Genomic DNA, 24,145 nt, shown 5'->3' on the forward strand with positions numbered 1-24,145 from the left:
AAGCAAAGTCAGCTTGGCAGAGGCTCAATACCTGCAAAAAAATATAATTTCTACAACTGGGTCTTAAACACTACAGACCATATTAAACACCAACAAGTCATAGACTTACAAGAAAGATTTTTGGTTTGTGAGTCAAAAGACTAAAATGCAACTGATCAAGAGAAAGAGTAAATTAAGAAAAAGGAGGTTCATATTTGTGAAGAACGTGGATAAACTCTGGATATCATATGCAACTTAGAGAGGATACTAGATTAAGGGTCACTGAGATAACACAACAGTCGGGATAGAAAATGTGGGTTACAAGACCATGCAACTCAAAGTAATTATTGCAATTCAGTAACAGACTCCTCAGAACATTGCTGCGTTCTTACCTACAACAACATGACTTCTATCACCTGGTTTCCAGCCTGACAAGCGGGGGAGGTAGGCCTACTCTTCTTTCATGCCTCATAAGTTTCATAGCTGTCTAACATAACAGGTAATTAACTACTAAACAGCCATTTTCTTCTTCTCTCCAGAGGGAAATTGTTCACCAGTCATCTAGAAAACATTTCTCTTGCCATTTTCATAAGAGAAGAAAAAAAGTTTAGTGGTTTTTGGCAATCACTAATGATTCAGAGCCAAGTGAGTATTTTCACTAACTCTGCAAGACTCCATTTAATCCTTGACCTGAAATGATCAGAAACTCTTAAACGATGTCAATCTTCCCAACAAAGCCCCAGATGACCTATATGCAAATATTATACCTGTCCCTAGAGGACTAACAGCTAAAGGAAACAGTTAAGAAGAAATTCATTGACAAAGAATATATATTTGCTGTTGGTTTTCATGGTTTGAACTTTGCGGAACTAGACAGGACATGAAATCAGGCTCCGAAATCTAGTTAGCTGAAAACCAACTCCAAGAAGATTGAAGTGATAATACTAAGAAAGAGAGAAGGAAATGAGTGTGATAAAAAGGCCACAAGCACAACAGATCCAAAGAAGCACATCCTGAAAGCAACTGTGTTCTCTGATAAACAGTTCTCATTTACATTTCCCTTCAAAGCAACTCAAAGTGTTCACAGGATAACTAGTACCTCAGGCCCCACTACACTGGAGAATAAGACTTTTCTTACAACAGAGCAACATATTGATCATGATACTCTGATGAGATGACTACTGCATATTTAAATGGAGGACAATAAAGATCATGCCAGCTGGCCCCAAGTGGGATAGCTGAACTCCCATGTGCCAGTACCTCATGCAAATCATGTGCCTAATATCAAATATGGGGAGTTCCAGCTCAGTGCTACAGAGACCATTCATATTTGCTCCAGGTAAGAAGAATGAGGGATAAGCAATAAGCAGCCATTTGTGGAAGATGATCTGGCTGAAACCACACAGCACTAGTTTCTTGGTCCTTTCCCACTCACAGTAAAATTCCTAGTGTAGGAGTTCCACTGTAGCTCAGTGGGCTAAGGACCTGGTGTTGTTACTGCTGTAGCTCTGGATACAAGTGCAGCCCGGGTTCCATTCCTGACCCCTGAACTTCCACATGCTGCAGGTGTACCCCCCGCCAATTCCTAGTGTGACTTTCTGTGCCCTTTGGAATCCTATATATGCTGGACCCTCCAAAAGAACCTAAGAACTTATATTTTCTCTAAAATTAACCTCATAGCTTTTCTGCTCTGATTCTTCAAGGCCTAAATGGGAATCATTCATGGCAATTATTTTTGGTCTTAATTTTTATAGAGCAGACTTTCACTCCAACTTAATGAGAACCAAAAGAAAACTGCTCTTAATTAAAGATACTACATTGCAAGGTCCTTAACCATTCAAATCTACTCTGGGAATAATAACTCAGAATGCTGAGATTCCTCTTCCTTTTCCTTGTTAAGGGTTCTGCCAGTTTTATATTTTTATCTCTGAATGGCTATTTTTTGGGGGTTTTGTTTGTTTGTTTGTTCAATCTTTTTAGGGCTGCACCTGCGGCACATGTAAGTTTCCAGGCTAGGGGTCAAATCGGACCTGTAGCCATTTCTGCTAAGCCACAAGGGAACTCCTCTGAATGGCTGGTTTGACTCAACTGAGAACACTACTGAGGAAGAGCTCAGAGAATCCTTTGACATGAGTTGACATATCAAGGTGAGATCATTAGCAAGTAATATAGTGTTATTACCAGCAACAATATCCCTTTATCAAATGACATCTTTTAAAATAAAACAGATTAAAATATTTTAAACAGTCCAAATGAAAAATCACAGAAAAGCTGATTTTTGCATGGTAATCACATACTACAGAACATATCTCCTTTATTGCTATAATACAGGTTTCCTTTATGTATTTATTCCTTTTCATTTATTTATTCCTTTTTTTTTTTTCCCAGTCATGGAGTGCAGCAGTTTGATAAGTGAGCTCAGTTCCCAACCACAGTGGTGAAAGTGCCATACTTAACCACTAGAGTACCAGGAAACTCCCAACAGATCCTTTATTTTAAAAAGTTAGTGACCTTAAAAGAAAATTCCCTTCTTCTGTATACTCCATCTAGACCAATAGTACTACCATTCACCTACCACCATAGCCAGAAACCCATTTATCCTAGATTTCTTTCATTCACTGTTCACATCCAATAGAATCACCAAGTCCTGCAGATTTTATCTTCTGAATATTTCAATCATCTGTTCCTTTCTTTCCAACTCAACGGTCATAGCACTGTTGCAGACCTCCATCATGCCTCCACCTGGACAATCATAGTAATTTCTTAAATCATCTACTTGTTTTCAGGCTTGCCTCATCCAGTACATCCTTCCTACTGCAGCCAAAACAATCTTTCTAAAAGGTACATCTTAGGATCTTATTATTTCAATTACCTGGTTGCCTTTAGAATACATGTTAAATTCCTTCACATGGCATTTAAGGCTTTTCATGTATCAACCAGTGCCTGCCTCTCAATTTATTGTCACCACCATTAATCAAGCACCTACTATGTGCCAGGCTATATGCTTGAACACTGGAGATCAAAAGGTGAATAAGACATAGATGGTGAAGGAGTTCCGTTGTGGCTCATCAGTAACAAACCCAACCAGTATCCATGAGGATGCGGGTTTGATCCCTGGCCTCGCTCACTGGGTTAAGGATCTGGTGTTGCTGTGAGCTGAGATGTAGGTCACAGATGCAGCTCGGATCTGGCATTGCTGTGGCTGTGATGTGGGCCGGCAACTGTAGCTCAGATTGGACCCCTAGCCTGGGAACCTCCATATGCCACGGGTGCGGCCCTAAAAGGACAAAAAAAAAAAAAAAAAAGACACAGATAGTGACTTGAAGGAACTATATGTGAACATATATTTACCCCCCAAAAAAATTTTAATGTAATTATAGAAATATGAACACAGTAGCCCAGAGAAGGAAGTGATTAACTCTGTCAGGGAGGAAATGGGCTGAAGTCAGGGAAGACTCTGCAGAGACAGTGACACCTGAGCTATTTCAAAGAATAAACAGAACTCTTGGTAAATAAGAACATGGAGATACAATATAAGATGGAATATTGAAGAACATATAAACACTGCTTTGTTCAAGCACCACCTTTTTTTTTTTTTGTCTTTTTGTTGTTGTTGCTATTTCTTGGGCCGCTCCCGCGCATATGGAGGTTCCCAGGCTAGGGGTTGAATCGGAGCTGTAGCCACCGGCCTACGCCAGAGCCACAGCAACGCGGGATCCGAGCCGCATCTGCAACCTACACCACAGCTCACGGCAACGCCAGATCGTTAACCCACTGAGCAAGGGCAGGGACCGAACCCGCAACCTCATGGTTCCTAGTCGGATTCGTTAACCACTGCGCCACGACGGGAACTCCAGGCACCACCTTTTTTAGAAGCTTTCTTAACCCTCACTACCCTGCCTCTAGCCAATCTGAGTTAGGAGTTAGATCCCATCCTTTATGCATTTGGTCATATGACAATTATCACGGTTGGGTTTTTCTGTCTCAGTCTCTTCTAGTAGACCTAAAATATCAAGAGGGGATAGAACATCTTGTTAAAAGTCTGGATCCTTCCTCTTTTGCACAGTGCCTGGCACATGACAGATGGTCAATAAATACTTGCTGAATGTGTGATTACATCATATTCCAAGCAATAAAGTCTTAAATTAGGAGATAATTTGCCACCTGGTTCATACAGTAGACTGGATAACAAAGAAGATTTCAACAGATTGCAAAAAGACAGAAAGGTTGCAAAGCTGAAGCAGATTCCTTCTAGATCAAGTAGACTGCTTTCTAAGGCTATGTTTACTTACAAGTAAAATCAAAGTGTTACATTAAGTGACTGACTCTACCTACATAAAACCTTGCATCTGTTCCCACCCCCACCTTGTCTAATTACACTGGCATTTTCTAGAACAAATTTTAATAATATATCCAACCTGAATGATAACTGCCTTCTCATGAGACTTCCAACCTTCAGTCTTTTCACCACAGCGCATCTTCCACATTGCTGCCAGATTCATCTTCTGGCTCCAAGGATCTTCAAAACATCCCTTCCCCATTCCACAGCTGACTAAAGAAAAAAGTCTTACTTCTATAGCCTATCATTCAAAGCTATCTATCATTCAACCACAACACACTTTTCCATTCAACAAACTGGTTTGCTATTAGGGTCCATACAGGCCCATGACTTTACCTCACGTTACTCCCTTTCCTTAGAATATGCTTTTCTACCATCTAAGTAGGAAGGCTTGAACAGCAACCCTAATTTACTGACTGACAGTATGCAAGTTATTTTAACTCTGAGTCTTTTAAGTTCTCTCATCTCTAAAAGTAGGGTAATGACATCTTGCTTAGAGTTGTTTCGAGGATTAGAAAATAACATATATGGAGTTCCTGCTGTGGCTCAGCAGTAACAAACATGGATTAGTATCCATGAGGATGTGGGTTTGATCCATGACCTCACTTGTGGCATTGCTGTGAGCTGCAGGTGTAGGTCTCAGATGCGACTCAGATCTGGTACTGCTATGGCTGTGGTGTAGGCCAGCAGCTGCAGCTCAAATTCGACCCCTAGCCTGGGAACTTCTATATGTCGCAGGTGCAGCCAAAAAAAGTAAAAAACAAAACAAAATGTATAATGGGTCTGGCACATAACTGATCAAAAAGTGATGGATTTTATTTTTAGTATCCTTCAAGACTAATTCAAAGTCACATTCCTTTTTATTTTTATTTTTTTGTCTTTTTTTTTAGGGCAACACCCGTGGCACATGGAAGTTCCCAGGATAGGGGTCAAATTGGAGCTGCAGTTGCTGGCCTATGCCACAGCCACAGCTACAGCTACGTGGGACCTGATGCATCTCTTCCATCAAAACCAAAGTTCACTGGCAATGCCAGATCCTTAACCCACTGAGTGAGGCCAGGGATCAAATCTGAGTCCCCATAGATACTAGTCAGATTTGCTACTGCTGAGCCTCAAGAGGAACTTCTCTTTTTTTTTTTTCAGCTGCGCTCACAGCATGCAGAAGTTCCCAGACCAGGAATCAAACCCATGTCACAGCAGCAACTCAAACCACAGTGGTGATAACACTGGATCTTTAACCCACTGCACCATAAAAGAACTCCCTAAAAGCCACGTTCTGTAGCGAACCCAACTAGTATCCATGAGGATGCGGGTTCAATTCCGACCTTGCTCAGTGGTTTAAGGATCCAACACTGCCACGAGCTGTGGTATAGGTCACAGTTGTGGCTCAGATCTGGCATTGCTATGTCTGTGACACAGGCCGGCAGCTGCAGCTCGATTTGACCCCTAGCCTGGAAACTTCCATGTGCCACGGACACAGCCCTAAAAAAAAAAAAAAAAAAAAAAGCGCTCAAGTATTTATTGATGTATATATAAAAGAAAATCTTAAAAATTACATGTTCATTTTTCAGATGAAAAGCTAAACATTCAAGAATTTACATACAGAGTTCCCATGGTGGCTCAGTGGTTCATGAATCTGACCAGAAACCCTGGCCTTGCTCAGTGGGTTAAGGATCCGGCGTTGCCATGAGCTGTGGTGTAGGTTGCAGATGTGGCTTGGATCCCGCATTGCTGTGGCTCTGGTGTAGGCCGGCGGCTACAGCTCCAATTAGACCCCTAGCCTGGGAACCTCCATATGCCGCGGGAGCGGCCCAAGAAATGGCAAAAAGACAAAAAAAAAAAAAGAATTTACATAAATGCACAGAAAACTGTTAATATCCCCATCCTCTCTTCAAGGTAAGTACAACAGAAAGCATAATGCTTCTTGGATTATTAAAAAATGTACATAGTTGTCCTTAAATTACCAAGTGGGCCCTTGATACCTAGGTTACAAACAACTCTAAAGACAGTCTGTTCTGACCCAGAAACTCAAGTAATGCTCTAGTCTTCATGAGAACTCTGAAAATACATTCTCTTACTCAAGTGAGCTGTGATCTTAAAGAACTGCCTAGGGTTGTGCCAGTTGTAGATACACGGTATCCCTCTTTGTTGGGTATCAGACGAAGCCCTCAAAATCCCTTAGGAACAAACATTTTAAGCCTATGAATTGGCAGATTTTTCTCAGCACGACAGAGAGAATATTTTCACATATTTTAAAGGTGAATTTGGGGACTGCATTCTTCAACACCAATGCCTGGTTTGAATACTATTACTTTCTTCATTCTTGAATTTCTCACCTCTCAGACTTACAGACAATCTTTTGGTGATAGAAGCTGATGATTTCCACACATGAAGTGCTATATGCAACCTTTCTAAAGATCTGCATTGCATAGATACTCTTACAAGAAGGAACAGATACTCTTACAAGAAGGAACAAGTAACACTCTCTTTCCCAGTAATTCTATTGCGGATGTCAATTACATAGCAGTAGAAGTGCTTCAGCATAATTCCTTTAAACGTAAGATCCTAGCAATTACAAAAGTCAAATGGACTAAAAGGCCCGTAAGCTGGCAGGAGAGGAATGGATTCAGTACTGAAGTAGAATAATCAATGACCTCGGAGACTTCGGACAAATCAGATTTTCTATTGAAGGCAGAGCTATAAATAGCACAAAAACAACACAGACACACAGAAACAAAAGCCACCAACTCAACTTTTTGTTTGAAAACTGTTAGGTCTAGAGAACGGTTCAAACCACAGCTGCTAATGGTTATGGATTTGGCAATCAAAATGTCTTTGTTTAAAAAAAAAAAAAGCTTTTAACTGCCTTACTATTGAGGTTACAAACCACAGCCTTGATGCATTGTTGCAGTCAACATCCTCCCTGCTGTTTTTGAGAGCTTACATCTGCTGCTGGCAGATAAAACCCTGGCAAGGCATGGGCTCCTTCCAGGGGAATACAGAAGTTTTAACAAGACTGCTCTCAACTATTTTCCTTCTCGAGTTGAGCCTACAGCCTTTTCTGAATCACTCCTACCTTGTCCAGGCTGATCCCCTGCCATTACTCAGGAGGAATGAAGGTCTAGCAGAATTTTTTCCTGGCACAAATCAGCCATGCCAGCCATACTACTCATAGAAGATAAAAGACAAGTTCCTCGCTCAGGGGAAAGCATTTTAAGCACATATTTTTAAAGCCACTTATAGTGTAGTGCACTTGATCTTATACAACCACTAATAAAACCTTTGCTGGTTTTTTTTTTAAGGAACTAAACTACCACACAGTATGCCAAAAGATGAAGGCTTAGCATATTTTAATTTATCAAAGAAAGGCAAAGAATGAAAGGTCAGGAAGTAAATTACTGAGTTTCTTTGGGGAAGGAAAAAGTTAGAAATAAGTTGGAGAAGGAAAATGTGCCTCCAAGTCACATAGGAGATTAGTTTCAGTTGAAATCAAAGTTACTAGTCCACACTGGTTTTCAAAGAAAATGCAGTTCATCTGGGTGATGAGAAATATGTGTGAAGATGCAGAAAGAAGACACAGGTCAGGAAAGTTTCCTGGGTCATTCTCCATCAGTGAGCTGACCTACAAAGATGAAAGAAACCAAACATACTTGGACCAGCACTTGCTAACTATATATGCCACAAGATATGCGTTCTGCAGTATGTAAATACATAGTGGGGTGGGGAGGAAGATTCTATGGTCAAAAAGTTTTGAGAACACTGTACGTTATATTCACCAGATAAATCAGAGAATTTTATCCGTCATAATTCATACAAGCACATTAAGAGCTCTAAGTTCTGCAGTAAACAAATTTATTTAATCCAAATACATTTTCCCAATGTATCTGTCCACAGAAACCCCTTCCCCTCCTTTTTTTCAGAGAACACCTATGCCATGGCATAGTTTGAGAAATGCTAGTCTAGGGCTATTATTCTTTTTTTTTTTTTTTTTCCATTTTGACTTTTCTAGGGCCACTCCCACGGCATATGGAGGTTCCCAGGCTAGGGGTCTAATTGGAGTTGTAGCCGCCGGCCGACGCCAGAGCCACAGCAATGCAGGATCCGAGCCGCCTCTGCAACCTACACCACAGCTCACAGCAACGCCAGATCCTTAACCCACTGAGCAGGCCAGGGATCGAACCCACAACCTCATGGTTCTTAGTCGGATTCGTTAACCACTGAGCCACGATGGGAACTCCAGAGCTATTATTCCTAAAGTCTCAACTCATTCTTGAAAAAATGAGAATAACATTAGTAAAACAGGTACACACAAATTTACATCATAGAACCCTAGCTCAGAGACAGGTAGAATACGAAAGGTGCTCAAGACATTTTCCAAAAGACAGCCAAGTACCGAGGCTACGACCTTTAAACATGGTAAGATCCTTACCAATAAAAATCCCTAAGGAGTGCCCTCTGTGGCTCAGAGGGTTAAGAATCCGACTGCAGCGGCGTAAGTTATGATCCCTGGCCTGGTGCAGTGGATTAAAGGATCCAGCGTTGCTGCAACTTCAGCGTAGGTCATAGATACGGCTAAGATTCAATCCCTGGCCTAGGAAATTCCATATACTGCGGGTGCAGCCATAACATTTTTTTTTTAAATTCACAAATAGGGCTAATATGAATTTTGAATCCATTCATGTGCTCCTCTCAAACACAGAAAAGAAACAATAGGGAAAAGCCACAGAAAAGCTGACCATTGGGAAAATGAGTATGGGATTGGGTATTTGATGAAGGCTGGTGGCTTCTGGCATTTGGGGATATTCTAATATCATACAAATCAGGGAAATTTATAAAGAGTTGCCAGGACCCCCAGCTGGGAACATATGGGAGGATTCCTACACTTCTATGTGCTCCCCTCAGCATCCCCCAGGTAAAAGAACATACACTCAAGGAGTATCATGCTGATCTGAAAGAGAAGTATCCTTGAGAAACCAAAAAGATGTGTTTCATTAATTAGATTTCCAATTCCCATAAGCCTTGTGGTACACTATGGATCACAATTACAGCCCTCTATCCTTTTTAACACAAATCTGTGGCAAAAAGATTGGCTAACTGCCCAGCAATTGAAATCATTTGACCTTGTATCAGTCAAGTGGTGGTCTGCTTGATTGACAAAAGAGAAAATAAAGTTTCTTGCCAAAACCCACTACCCTCACTGCCAGATGCTCCTGAGTTTCATTTCATTTATTTATTTTTTTGCTTTTTAGGACCACACAATTGGCATATAGAAGCTCCCAGGCTAGCGATCGAATCAGACCTACAGCCGCCAGTCTATGCCACACCACAGCAATAACAGATCCCAGCCACATCTGGGACCTACATCACAGCTCATGGAAACACCAGGTGGATCCTTAACCCACTGAAGGAGGCCAGGGATCAAACCCGCATCCTCATGGATACTAGTCAAGTTCGTTTCCACTGCAACCACAACAGGAAGTCCCTGAGTTTTTTGTTTTGTTTTGTTTTGTTTTTTTGCTTTTTAGGGCCACAACTCGCTGCATGTGGAGGTTCTAAGGCTAGGGGTCAAACTGGAGCTGCAGCTGCTGGCCTACACCACAGCCACAGCAATGCCAGATCCATAACCCACTGAGCGAGATCAGGGATCAAACCCACATCCTCATGGATCCTAGGCGGGTTTGTTAACCTTTAAGCCATGAAGTGAACTCCCTGAGTTTCCTTTTAGAATGCAAATATCCTAAGGAGAAAATATAATACATTAATTATACTAAGCTCTTCATGAGTCTCTAAAACCCTATACAACATAAGGAATTTTTTTTTTTTTTTGGTGCCTTTTCTAGGGCCACTCCTGTGGCATATGGAGGGTCCCAGGCTAGGGGTCTAATCGGAGCTATAGCCACCGGCCTACACCAGAGCCACAGCAATGCCAGATCCGAGCTGCATCTTCAACCTACACCACAGCCCACGGCAACGCTGGATTGTTAACCCACTGAGCAAGGTCAGGGATCGAACCTGCAACCTCATGGTTCCTAGTCAGATTCATGAACCACTGTGCCACGACGGGAACTCCGATGTAAGGAATTTTTATAATTATTACTTCTAGGCTGAAAAAAAGAAGAATGGAAGAGGAAAGAAGATACTGAAAAAATGCACAAAAGGTCCACAGAAAGAAGAGGCACAAGTGTATGGAAAACAAAGGGCCTCTGCATGGCTATAGTTTTGCCTAACTCTGGATCAGGTATTAAGGAAAGAACAAAAGGGTAGGAGTTAAAATTCATACCAAAAGGCAAACATTGTACTCATATACATGAAGTAATCAGAAAAGGGCTTAGGAGGCAATCCACAAGAAAAAAACAACAAAACACAAAACTAGAGGCTAAAACTACCTGCTAAAATCTGTGAGGAAGGGATAGAAAGAATGAGATGAGTGGGAACAGTTTTTGTTTTGTTTTGTTTTTAAGCAGACACTAACAGCACTAATGAAAGGCAAATAAGACTATGGAAAACAAAGAATAGACTGGGAAAACTAAGCTAGGAAGAACATTTTCTTAAGCCCAGTGGTGGAACTCCTACAGCATAAAGTAACTGTACAAAAACACAGGAAAACCAGACTGTTAGGTAAGACACTTCATGCTTCAAGATAGACCTTCCATTGTGGCTTCCTGCTAGTATGTGTCCAAATGTTAAGCTTATAAGCTTTTCAGGAGTTCCCATCATGGCTCAGTGGAAACGAAGCTGACTATCATCCATGAGGATGTGGGTTCGATCCCTAGCCGCACTCAGTGGGTCGGGGATCTGGCATTGCCATGAGCTGTGGTGTAGGTTGCAGATGCAGCTCAGATCCTGAGTTGCTGTGGCTGTGCCATAGGCCAGCAGCTGTAGCTCCCATTCAACCCCTAGCCTGGGAATTCCATACACCATGGGTGCGGCCCTAAAAAAGAAAAACACCCAAGTTTTTCTAACTAAGCTAAAGTCCTTCAGCTCCCTCTGCTGTTCAAATAGGTACTTTAGCTACATCACTTCAATCTTTAGTAATTAAAATAAATAGAAATACATACAAATATGTACATACAGGAGTTCCCGCCGTGACGCAGCAAACCAAATCTGACTAGGAACCATGAGGTTGCAGGTTCAATCCCTGGCCTTGCTCAGTGGGTCAAGGTTCCAGTGTTGCCGTGAGCTGTGGGGTAGGTCACAGACGTGGCTTGGATCTGGTGTTGCTGTGGCTGTGGTGTAGGCCAGTAGCTGAAGCTCCAATTAGACGCCTAGCCTGGAAACTTCCATATGCCGTGGGTGTGGCACTAAAAAAAAAAAAATGGCAAAACAAACAAAAAAAAATATGTGCACACAAACATACACCCAAATCCAGGAAATCAGAGTTCAAACATACTTGTCTATCACGAATTCTCTGGCCTGGACCAAATGGTCCAGAATAAGTAATAACAAATTCCTCCATTCCCACTACATAATTAAAATAATCCTAGGAATAACAGAGGATTTCTTTGCCAAAAGCAGTAAACTTTTATTGAAGCATGAGGACTCTACACTTATTAGCTAGATTGTGACAATAGCTTTTTAGGCAGAAATATATATGTACCAGTCCTCTCTCTACTAGGTACAAAGCATCTCTATGTCTTTCTGCTTCTGCCATGGTCTTTTCTCTCCCCAACACCTCCTCCTTAAAAGAGTCTCCTCACCTGTCTAAATTTGGTTTTCCAGCACCTTCCTATCTATAGGATATTCTGAGTTGAAGGATCTACAGATTAGTTATGGTGGCAAACAAAGCAACCATTCAAGAGAAATATTTTTTACTCACCTGATCTTTAAATTGCTTCTGGGACAAGCAGTCAATTAGGTCTACACAGCCCAGAAGACAACCCGATGGATAGTCATTTGGAAATTCCACATCTGAATCAAGAATAATAGAAAGATTACATAAACTTCCTTTTTTTGTGACCCTAGAACTCACAAGTTTGTTTTCAACTCTGAACAAATCACTTTGTCTATTATCTATTTGTAGACATAAGGAAAACAATGAGGCTTTTTATTTGGTTCAATTGTTTGTATTTTAGAAAAAAATTTACTGCTTAGTCCACTATCCACATCCCACAACTTTATTCCAAAAAAATCAACTCTACTATACTCAACTAGATCAGACTGGATTTTTTTTTCCTTTTTTTCTTTTTTTTAGGGCTGCACCTATGGCATATCGAAGTTCCCAGGCTAGAGGTCCAATCAGAGCTACAGCTGCCAGCCTACGCCATGGCCACAGCAACACCAGATCTGCCATGCCTGTGACCTACACTACAGCTCACAGCAACGCTGGATTTTTAACCCATTGATCGAGGCCTGGGCTTAAACCAGCATCCTCACGGATACCAGTCAGGTTCGTTATTGCTGAGCCATAACAGGAACTCCCCAGACTGGATTTGGTGGTGATGGGTTTTAGAAACAAGCCAGAGGTGTCAAGAGAAAAATCACAGAAATGTAGTGAAAAATATAAGAATGTCAGAATATGACGTTAAAAGAACCCAGTCATATCAGTCAAAACAGAAATGAATTTTTAAGGAAACTGTACTTTTGATTCCTAAAGCTTGGTTTCTTAACTTTTAAAAGTGATTCTGTAATTATTGTCTCATTTTACCTTAAAAACACCTGTATGGCTGAAAAGGAAGGAAACCAAGATACCCATGGGTCAAAAGTGTTTTTTAGGACCCAAATTGAGTATACTTGGGATGATTCCCAAAACTCACTGCCTAAGGCAACCAACTTTGATCTGTCCAAATATGATAGGAGATATCTATTTGGGTCACTCCCAGTAAAAAATTCTTATTTGTGGTTGTTCTTCCCAATCTAAAGATCCTAGAATTTATAGTAGTTATTTTATTCTCATAATTTAAAAAGTTTAGAAAATTAAGACCAGTTGGTTGATTTCTGGTGTTAGGAACTAATATGAAAAAAGAAAAAATAAGAAAAGAGGAGTTCCCGTTGTGGTACAGCAGAAACAAATCCGACAAGGAACCATTAGGTTTCGGGTTCGATCCCTGGCCTTGCTCAGTGGGTTATGATCTGCTGTTGCTGTGAGCTGTGGTGTAGGTCGCAGATGTGGCTCAGATCTGGCACTGCTGTGGCTCTGGTGTAGGCAGGCAGCAACAACTCCAATTAGATGCCTAGCCTGGGAACCTCCATATGCCATAGGTGTGGCCCTAAAAAGACAAAAAGACAAAAAATGAATAAATAAATAAATAAGAAAGTAAGAATGACATTAGAAGAATATATGGCTGTTACCTTTTCCACGAAGAACAAGATAGGTAGTCTGGAGTTCTGAGACTTCTTGAGGGGAAGGTCTTTTGGCTGTGGCTGCTATCCAAAGTCGTCCTCTGTGAGGGGTGTACCAGCTTCTGCCCTCCACCCTTAAATACAAATTTAGTAGAAAAAAAATCTAAATTTTAGTGTCTTGGAGGATCTCATAACATATAGCATATTATCCAGTTGAACCAAGAGATCTATAGATGATACCAGGAGGGATACTTTTGGTGAAAAACATTTCTCCTGTAATACCTTTCACTTGAGAGTGAACCCTGTTTTCTAGTTTTTCCTATCATCAGAACAAAGACAATAATTCTCACAGTTCCTATATTTTACCTGATCTCTGTAACTCTGAATTCAAGCTTTCATTAGCCTTAGGACTTGTACAATCTAAATTTCTATTTTCAAGGCATCCAAGTTGTACCAATAAAATGAAAATCTTTGCCTTTAAAGTCATGAAAGATTTGCTACTTAATTATTCTCCAACCTAACGGAAAAATCCTTACCTACACACTAGCTCCCCAAAGATACTACTTTTTTTTTTTTTTTTAGGGCTAAATCCAAGGCATATGGAAGTTCCCAAGCTAGGGGCAGAATCTGAGCTATAGCTGCTGGTCTACATCAGTCACAGCAACACCAGACCCAAGCTACTGTGCCACAACAGGAACTCTCAAGAATAGTACTTTTATAATTATTAGTTAATAAAATTTAAGTAAATAAAATGCTTATCATCTTTACTCTTTAAATTCTGACTGCATATATTTACACTTTTTAAGGCTTTTTTTAAAAAGGTTATTTACTTTAAAGATAATTAAACAACCTGTTAACTAGTTTGAAAGAATCTGTAAGTGGAATAACAAAAAATACATTCAAGAGAATTACTCCCTACTCTCTAAGGATTACAAAAGATGTTTCTCTTTTAGTTCCCACAAAAGGAAATAAAATATCTTGATAACATATCCCCATTATACCTACAATGGTAAACAAGGAATTTCTCATATCCTTAGTCCAATATAGATGAATTGGCAGAGTGCCAAGCATATAGTTGATACTCAATAAATGAGGGATGAGTCAATATATTTCCTCTCTCTACACCAAATGACGCAAAGGGTTACTAGGAAAATGGTCTCACAAATGTGGCAGAACCACCCACTTGATTTCTGGGGGATTACTGACTTGTGGGTGGGATGATGTTCATCCTGTTCTTTTCAGTGAGAAAATCTGAATAACACAGATCCAAAATAGGATGAGAGAAATGTAAACATTCTGATTCTCTGAGCAGAAATCAAGCTGTTTTCTACTTTGGAAAAGGAAGATACCACAACTGCAGAAAACTGAATGAAAAGAAGAGCCATCTGAGGGCCAAGGTGTCTTGGAGCAGAGGCAGAGTCGTATGTATTTGTAATGCCATTACGTACAGGGACTATGAAACATTTAGGAGCCAAAGTAAGAAAGCTTGACTTTCAAGAAGGGCAAAAAGGGGTAATGTACCTTAATGAGGAATGCAAATCACAACTAACCCACGAAAATACCAAAGTAGAAATGAGTGTTCCTAAACTCTGATAATAAATTTTCTTTCAGAAAAGTAGAGAATTGACTGATGCTTAGAAAGAAAGAGCAGAAAAAGCATCTTTAGCCTTTCTAACCTCAGTTATTTTTAAGCTATTCAGTGAAACACAAGTCCATAACATGAATATATTGCTTAAAATTCTATGTACTGAAGAATGCTACAAATCATCACTAGATTGGGGAAAATGAATTCCATTCCATAATTCTAAATCCAGTTTACTAAAATCTTCCAGCTGCCAAGATTAACGTTTGTCCTTACCTTTTAATCCCTCTGACAAGCAGAGAAGCCCAAGGCTGATGCATAGAGAGGCACCAGCCACCATCAAAGCCTTCCTGAAATTCTTGGTCCTGGATTCGAAACGGATGTCGACCTGAGTTGAACTCTAGTCCTGATCCTGCTGAATGGAAAGCCTTCTTCTGTGAGGCTACACCTGTCTGGTCTATCCACTAGACAGGGAAAAAAACATATAATTTTTTCTGAGAAGGGAAAAACCTAGGGAAGATATACAAAATGAAATGAATGCTAATAATAATGAAATCACACTGGAAACATTCTCTTAGAAAAATGTATCCAATCTTTGAAACAAGGTCAAAAAAGGTGGAGAAGGCATAAATTCAGTAGGAGTCCCAGGAATGATAACATGGACCCATCTTAAAGGATAATTAGATAATAGAGAATTCCATACAAAGTTTCCTAATTCCAGCAACAGCACAACTATCAGACCAAATAATTGGTCTGTAATTATTTGCCATTTAAACTTATTAATCCACATGTTCTTCATGTGCTTAAGGGATAGGGTCACAAACTATTATCATGAAAAAGCCAAATAGATGCTTTCAGGGGTCAGGAGCTCTGACTATTGAATGAAAGAAATTTTCTCTTATTCTAAAATGAATAACTGTATCCTAAAAGAGAGGATGGAGCACTAATGAAACAAGGCTCCCATAATGTAAAGAGAATACAAAATTATGGAGTACAGATAATTACAGGATACTGAAGAGTCCTGGCAGTAGTTCAGCCAGAGAAAGACAGAGGTTAACATTTCTTCCAAAGCAAGAGGACTGAGTGCTCTGAAATTTACCTCAAAAAAAAAAAAAAAAAAAAAAAAGGAGTTCCCATTGTGGTGCAGCGGAAACGAATCTGACTAGTAACCATTAGGTTTCGGGTTCAATCTCCGGCCTCACTCAGTGGGTGAAGGATCGGGCATTGCCGTGAGCTGTGGTGTAGGTCGCAGACGCTTCTCAGATCCTGCGTTGCTATGGCTGTGGTGTAGGCTGGCAGCTATAGCTCTGATCCAACTCCTAGCCTGGGAACCTCCATATGCCCCAAGTGTGGCCCTAAAAAAAGAAAAAAAAAAAGAGAGACTCTATTAGGATGATGAGGTTTGGGGTTAGTTAATTTTTTGATCTTTTATTTAATAATTCACAGTAAAAACAAAAACTCTACAATGATAGTCTAGAGACTCTAAGCAGTCATTTAACCCCTAAAGGTTTCGGTTTTCTCAACTTTAAACGATGGAGTTGGACTAAGAATCTTTTTGCAATAAAATTTTATGACTGTAATCAACTGTGTCATATCTTAAAAAAAAAAACATATTTACTGAGTACTTAACTGAGTATATGTGAAAAACATATAAATTAGAGACACAAAAATATTTTTAAAATATGCTTCTTGCTCTTAAGGAACTTACAATCCTAGTAGAAGAGATACATAAATAACTACCTAAAACATAAGGCAAAATTAAGTAAATATAGACACAGGGATTTAAATCCTTAAGTGAGAAGTTCCCGTTGTGGTGCAGTGGTTAATGAATCCGACTAGCAACCATGAGGTTGCGGGTTCGACCCCTGCCCTTGCTCAGTGGGTTAACGATCCGGCGTTGCCGTGAGCTGTAGTGTAGGTCGCAGACGCGGCTCAGATCCCGTGTTGCTGTGGTTCTGGTGTAGGCTGGCGGCTACAGCTCTGATTTGACCCCTAGCCCAGGAACCTCCATATGCTGCGGGAGCGGCCCAAGAAATGGCAAAAAGACAAAAAAAAATTTAAAAAAAAATAAATCCTTAAGTGAGAACACAGAGGCAGAACTGATTCATTTCAGGGGAAACAAGTGATTTCATAAAAATGTTGGTATTTGGAGTTCCCACCATGACGCAACAGGATCGGCAGCATCTCTGCAGCATCTCAACACAGGTTTGTTCCCTGGCCCAGTGCAGTGGGTTAAAGAATCCAGCATCATCCTAGTTGTGGTGTAGGTCACAACCAAGGCTTGGATCTGATCCCTAGCCTGGGAACTCCATAAGCCACAGGGAGGCCAAAAAAAAGGTGTTCCCATCATGGCTCAGCTGTAATGAACCCGACAGGTATCCATGAGGACTCGGATTCAACCCCTGGCCTCGCTCAGTGGGTTAAGGATCTGGTGTTGCTGTGGCTGTGGTGTAGGCCAGCAGCTGCAGCTCCAATTCAACCCCTAGCCTGGGAACTTCCACATGCCATGCGTGCAGCCTTAAAAAGACAAAAAATAGAGAGTGAGGATTAAGATGGCAGAATAGAAGGACTGGAGCTCAACTTCTCTCCTAAAAACAACAAAATTCACAACTAAAGGCTGAGCAATCTCCACCCGAATAGACCTGAAACCTTAAAAAAGATACCCTACTCCAGAAGAAAAAGAGGAGGACACATCAAGAGGTAGGAGGGGCGATCTCGTGATATAAACAACCCCATACCTCCAGGGTGGGAAGCCCCACAGACTGGAAACTAACTGGTTCACAGAGACTCACTACAAGAGTGAGAGTTTTGAGCTCCACATCAAACCCTCATGTACTGGGATCTGGCACTGGGAGAAAGAGCCCTGGAGCATCTGGCATTGAAGGCCAGTGGGGCTTGTGTGCAGGAGCTCCACAGGACTGGGGAAATGGAGACCCCATTCTTAAAAGGTGCACACATGGACTTTCACGTGCACTGGATCCCAGGGCAAAGGAAAGTCTCCATAGGAATCTGGGTAAAACTGACTGCAGTTCTTGGAGGTCATCCTGGGAAAACAGGGGTCAATGTGGCTTGTTGTGAGGGATGGACATTGAAGGCAAAGCTCTCTCGGGAATATTCAGCAGCTTGCCTTTCTCTGGAGGTGACCATTTTGGGAAAACCTGGCCCCACCCATCAGTCAGTGCTGAGAAGCCCCAGGGCAAACAACAATCCAGGTGGGATCACAGCCCCGCCCCTCAGGAAACAGGCTGCCTAAAGACCCCTCACCACCCAGCTGCCTCTAATCCCATCCAGAGACCAAGCCCCACCCTTCAGAGGGATTAGAATCAGCTCCACCTACCAGGGGGCAGGCATCAGTCCCTCCCATCAGGAAGCCTACAGCAAGCCCCCATACCAACTTCAGCCACAAGGGGGGCAGACACCACAAGTAAGAGAGGCTACCACTCTAATACTTGTAAAAAGGTCACCACACCAAAAACCTATAAAAATGAAAAGACAGAGAACTATAACTCAGATCAGGGAGAAGGGAAAAACCCCAGAAAATAGGCTAAGAGATCAGGAGATTCTCAGCCTCCAGGAAAAAAGACTTTAGACTGTTGATGCTGAAGATGATGCAAGACATTGGAAAGAAACTGGAGGCAAAGATGGTTAACTTACAGGAAACACTGACCAAAGAGATACGAGATATAAAACTTCAACAAGAAGAGATGCAAAATACAATAACTGAAATAAAAAACTCACTAGGAAGTTCCCGTCATGGTGCAGTGGTTAACGAATCCAACTAGGAACCATGAGGTTACGGGTTCGATCCCTGCCCTTGCTCAGTGGGTTGACGATCCGGCATTGCTGTGAGCTGTGGTGTAGGTTGCAGACGCAGCTCGGATCGCACGTTGCTGTGGCTCTGGTGTAGGCCGGAGATTACAACTCCAATTAGACCCCTAGTCTGGGAACCTCCATATGCTGCGGGAGCAGCCCAAGAAATAGCAAAAAGACAAAAAAAAAAACCAAGGAGGAATACCCCGAGACACATATTAATCAAACTGACCAAAATTAAAGACAAAGAGAAAATCTTGAAGCAGCTAGGGAAAAGAAACAAATAACATACAAGGGAACCCCAATAATGTTATCAGCAGATTTTTCAGCTGAAACTCTGCAGGCCAGAAGGGAGTGGCATGATATACTTAACGTGATGAAAGGAAAAAACCTCCAACCAAGATTACTTTACCCAGCAAGGCTCTCATTCAGATTTGAAGGAGAAATCAAAAGCTTCACAGATAAGCAAAAGTTGAGAGAATTCAGCAACACTAAACCAGTCTTACCACAAATACTAAAGGAACTTCTCTAGGCAGAAAAGAAAACACAGCAGCAGGAAACAAAAATTCCACAAGTGACAAGGCTCACCAGTAAAGGTATATATACAGTAAAGATATGAAATCATCCATGCACAATTATACCACCAAAATCAGAAATCAGGAGAAGAGATGGGTACAAATGCAGGACACTGGAGATGAACTTGCAATTAAGAGACCAATAACTTAAAACAATCTCATATACATATAGACTCTTATATCAAACCAAAAATCTACAACTGATACACAAACAATCTCTGGAGAAGAAATATATCTCATAGTAAATAAGTGCATAATCCACCATGAAGGGGGTCATTTGACATCATTCTTGGAATGCTGAAGTCTTCTTAGATCTGATTCTGGTTTCCTCTCTATCAAAGAATTTATGATAATTGTAAGTAAATAATGCAACTGTACAATTAAATAATACAGTTCTACAATTGTGTTATTAATAACCATTTCTCTCCATGGTACAATGTAAGGTCTATAATGTCTTGTTTATCACATCACCTAGAATGGTATAATGCCTTTACTGAAGCATCAATAAGATGTAACAAATGGTGAGGACATATTTATATAGTTACACTGTTTTTTAACCAATTTATGCATTTTATACTTTACTTATTTTCAGAGGGTGTATTATTTTTATTATTCTTACCAGTTAAGTTATTCTTTTTATTATGCTATATAAAATATTTAATGGTATATAAGGCTTTCTTCTTTATAAATTTTAGTTGCATAATATACACAATTTTAATATAATGCTAATTTTTAAAGAAAAATTGAAATGTAATAGATAACACTAAATAGTAAAGATGAAAGCCATACAAAATGGGATAAAGCATAAAATAAATTTCCTATTTGTCTCAGCATTTTTCCATTCCACTTCTCCAGAGGGAGACATTTAATCTGTTTCTTAAGATCCATGATATAATAATCTGTCTGAATGTAATTGTGTTTAAATATGTGTATTTTATTCTGTAAAAAAAAAATATTCGGTGATAATCTATGTGGGAAAAGAATATGAAAGGGAATGGATATATGTACATGTATAACTGAATCTCTTTGTTGTACAGTAGAAATTATCACAACCTTGTAAATCAACTATACTTCAATAAATTTTTTTAAAAAATGAAAAAAAAAGACAAAAAATAAAATAAAAAGATGATAGGTGAACAATCCTAATAAGGCCCAAATTCTCTATTCTATTACCTGCACAGCTACTTTCCTAAATGAATCTTTCCCCCACCAATAGCCGCACTGGCAACATATGAAAGTTCCTGGGCCATGGGATCAAATGCTGCAATTTTGAGCTGCATCTGTGACCTATGCTGCAGCTGCAGCAATACCAATCATTTAATCCACTGCACCAGGCTAGGAATTGAACCCCATGTCTCCTCAGTGGCTGGAGCCTCTGCAGTCAGATTCTTAACCCACTGTGCCACAGCAAGAACTCCCTAAACTAATCTTATTATCTTTCAATAATACTATTTTAGAGTCTGCTCACTGGTCTCATCTCCATTTTAGCCTCTAAGTAACTCCTGATTGCCCTACTAACTATAACACTAATTTAGGCCCTCATCATCTTCGCACTGTGCTATTGCTGTAATCTCCCTAGCAATTTCCCTGCTTCTGTCTTACTCTTCTCTCCAATCTATTCTCTATATAGGTATGGAAGTCATGCCAATCTTCAGCTAAAATTCTTCAAGGACTCTTCCTTGCTTACTTTAGGATAAAACAAAACTCCTGAGAGTTGCCACTGTGGCTCACAGGGTTAAGACCCCGACTAGTATCCATAAGGATGCAGGTTCAATCCCTGGCCTTGCTCAGTGGATTAAGGATCTGGCCTTACCATAAACTGTGGCATAAGCTGCAGCTGTGGCTCTGATTCATTCCCTGGCCCAGGACTTCCCATATGCCATGGTTTTCGCCATAAAATTAAAAAAAAAAAATTTTTTTTCCTATTATCCCTTAAGTCTCTTTTCAAACACTATTTCTTTTGTGACTCCTCCATGGGTTTATAATCTCTCTCCTAAACTACTGTACCCATGACAGGTGTCTATCTTAGCAATTATCTTAAGGAACTGAAATTAGCTGTATTCAAATATGTTTTCCCAATAAATCTGAGGTCTTAAAAAAACTTCAAGGGGGAGTTCCCATTGTGGCTCAGCAGGTTAAGGACCCAATGTTGTCTCCGTGAGGGTACAGGTTTGATCAGGTCCAGCCTTGCTCAGGATCCAGCACTGTTGGGAGCTGTGGGACTGCTTTATGATGGAGGGCCAGTGCTCATAACTCTCCCCTGTACTGCTCAAGTACGTGTGTGTGTATCCTATGCCTTATTCCTATAGTTAATTCTGGCTGGATTTTTTTCCCTACTATTACCAAACACCGAACACTATTTTACTGGATATTTACCTTTTTTTTTCCCACCCCTGCGGCATATGGAAATTCCCAAGCCAGGGATTAAATTCGAGCCACACCTGCACCTACACCACAGCCAAGTCAACGCAGGATCCTTAATCTGCTGTGCCACAGCGGGAACTCCCTGGATATTTAGTTTTTAATTTTTTTTTAAGGCCACACCTGCAGCATATGGAAGTTCCCAGGTGAAGGGCTGAACTGGAGCTACAGCTGCCAGCCTAGACCACAGCCACAACAACGCCAGATCTGAGCTTCATCTGCAACCTACATCACAGCTCCTGGCAATGCTGGATCCTTAATTGACTGAGTGAGGCCAGGGATCAAACCCACATCCCCATAAATACTTGTCAGGTTTGTTTCTGCTGAGCCACAGTGGGAACTCCCTGGATATTTACTTTTAATGAGTGCCAGCTTCCCTACTAAAGCCTCTTTTATTCTTCTCAACTGGAAGTAATCCTTCCCTCCTCTGGAATTCCACTGTACTTTATTTATATCTCTATTAGAACTGCTTATACAATCTTTTTCTCTACTACTCTATGAATTCTTTGAGGATACATGCAATGTTTGGTTGATCACTCACTATTGTTCTGGTATACAGTAGATGCTCAATGTACTTGATAGAAAAATGAATGACAACAATGAATAAGTGAATTAATATACTAACTAAAAACACCATTCTATAGGACTACCTACATTTTATAAAAGATAGAGAAAGGACATTAACAAAAGGACAGGGGATTATTGTCTAAATCTCTATAGCATTTAAAAAAACTTTCTCTGGGGAAATAATCAAAAGAAAATTTGTTAGAATTGCTACCAAAACAAAACAAAAAAAACCTGGAAAAACTGGGCCAGAGAATAAGGCTGGTAGGTGTATTGAGAGAGAAGATGAGTATCTAAGCTTTATGAAAGCTTATGAAACAGGCACACTTAAAAGGAGAAATATCTGGGCCTGAACTTTTCTAATCATCAGTTAGAGTAAAGGTCCACTAACCTGGGGAGGGGACTGGTAGAGGTTGGGATTCACCAGAAGTCCCAAAGGCTCTTCAGAAGATCTATCCAATGTGGCCAGTGGCTGGTTCAAGGTTCCATTTGCAATGGCATGTATTGCTTCATCTAGTCTGTGGGAACAAACCAAAGGATGCAATAATTGGTAATGTCCTATACTCAGAATATCCTTACTTAGCACAAACATAAAACTCTTCAGGAGTAATAAAATTTGAAATTCAAAGAAGGGTCCATGATATCTTCCCTGCTACCCCTACCAACTTCCCCTTCTCATCACTCCAAGAACCCTAAGGAAAAGGATTTAGTAAAAGTTCCAGAACACTAAGGAAATAGGTAGGGCACATTAAAATCATTCAGCTCTTTAACAAGATTATTAAAAATGACAAGATTAGAAAAGCTGCCTAGAAACAGTATGACACACAGAGGAGTATTCTATCCCAGCCTATTTCTCAACATCTTCAATTATTCCTCTGCCTACTCAGGAGTGCCTCTCCACTCCTCCATGCTGACTTGAATTCCATCTGTGCTTCAAAACCCAAAACTTCTTCTTTTTCTTTTTTTTCTTTTTATGGTCACACCCATGGCATATATAAGTTCCCAGGCTAGGGGTCCAATGGGAGCTACAGCTGCAGGTCTATGCCATAGCCATCGCAATGCCAGATCCGAGCCATATCTGTGAACTACACCACTGCTTGCAGCATGGCCAGATCCTTAACCCAGTAATCGAGGTCAGGGATCAAACCTGCATCTTCATGGACACCCTGTCAGGCTCCTTACCCACTGAGCCACGATGGGAATTCCTTTTTTTTTTTTTTTTAAATTGCTAAACCTGCAGCATATGGAAGTTCCTGGGCCAGGGATTGAATCTGAGATGCAGCTTTGGCAACACCAGATTCTTTAACCCACATCTCGGAGCCAAGGATCAAACCCAGACCTCCGTAGCAATTCAAGCCACTGCAATTGGATTCTTAACTCACTGAGAGACATGTGCCACTTCCAAAATAGAGAATAATCTCCATGCACTTTCCTTTCAGTGCTTTGCTGGAGCCAATGTGTGTATCTTTTCTCAGCTCTTCTGTTCAGCGACTTCATGTTGGTAATCTGAAATTGGCCATGATGTAAATTTTTTTCAATAAATTTTATTTTTTAGGGCAGCCTTAGGTTCACAGCATAACTGAATGGAAAGTTCAG

The 24,145-nt window shown here is 40.6% G+C and overlaps 1 protein-coding gene across 2 annotated transcripts in view; it reads right to left on the minus strand.

Moving 5' to 3' along the window:
• TRIP4 (thyroid hormone receptor interactor 4) overlaps positions 1-24,145 on the minus strand; it is a 62,494-nt gene that overhangs the window by 13,875 nt on the left and 24,474 nt on the right. For both annotated transcript variants that reach the window (XM_047765820.1, XM_047765813.1), the window contains 4 exons: positions 22,941-23,067; positions 15,456-15,643; positions 13,607-13,731; positions 12,135-12,226 (listed from right to left, as the gene is read on the minus strand). In XM_047765820.1, coding sequence (XP_047621776.1) covers positions 12,135-12,226; positions 13,607-13,731; positions 15,456-15,643; positions 22,941-23,067 — 532 coding nt within the window. The remainder of the gene's footprint in view (positions 1-12,134; positions 12,227-13,606; positions 13,732-15,455; positions 15,644-22,940; positions 23,068-24,145) is intronic.

The sequence above is a fragment of the Phacochoerus africanus genome, chromosome 2 (assembly GCF_016906955.1).
Source record: "Phacochoerus africanus isolate WHEZ1 chromosome 2, ROS_Pafr_v1, whole genome shotgun sequence".
NCBI classification, from domain to species: domain Eukaryota; kingdom Metazoa; phylum Chordata; class Mammalia; order Artiodactyla; family Suidae; genus Phacochoerus; species Phacochoerus africanus.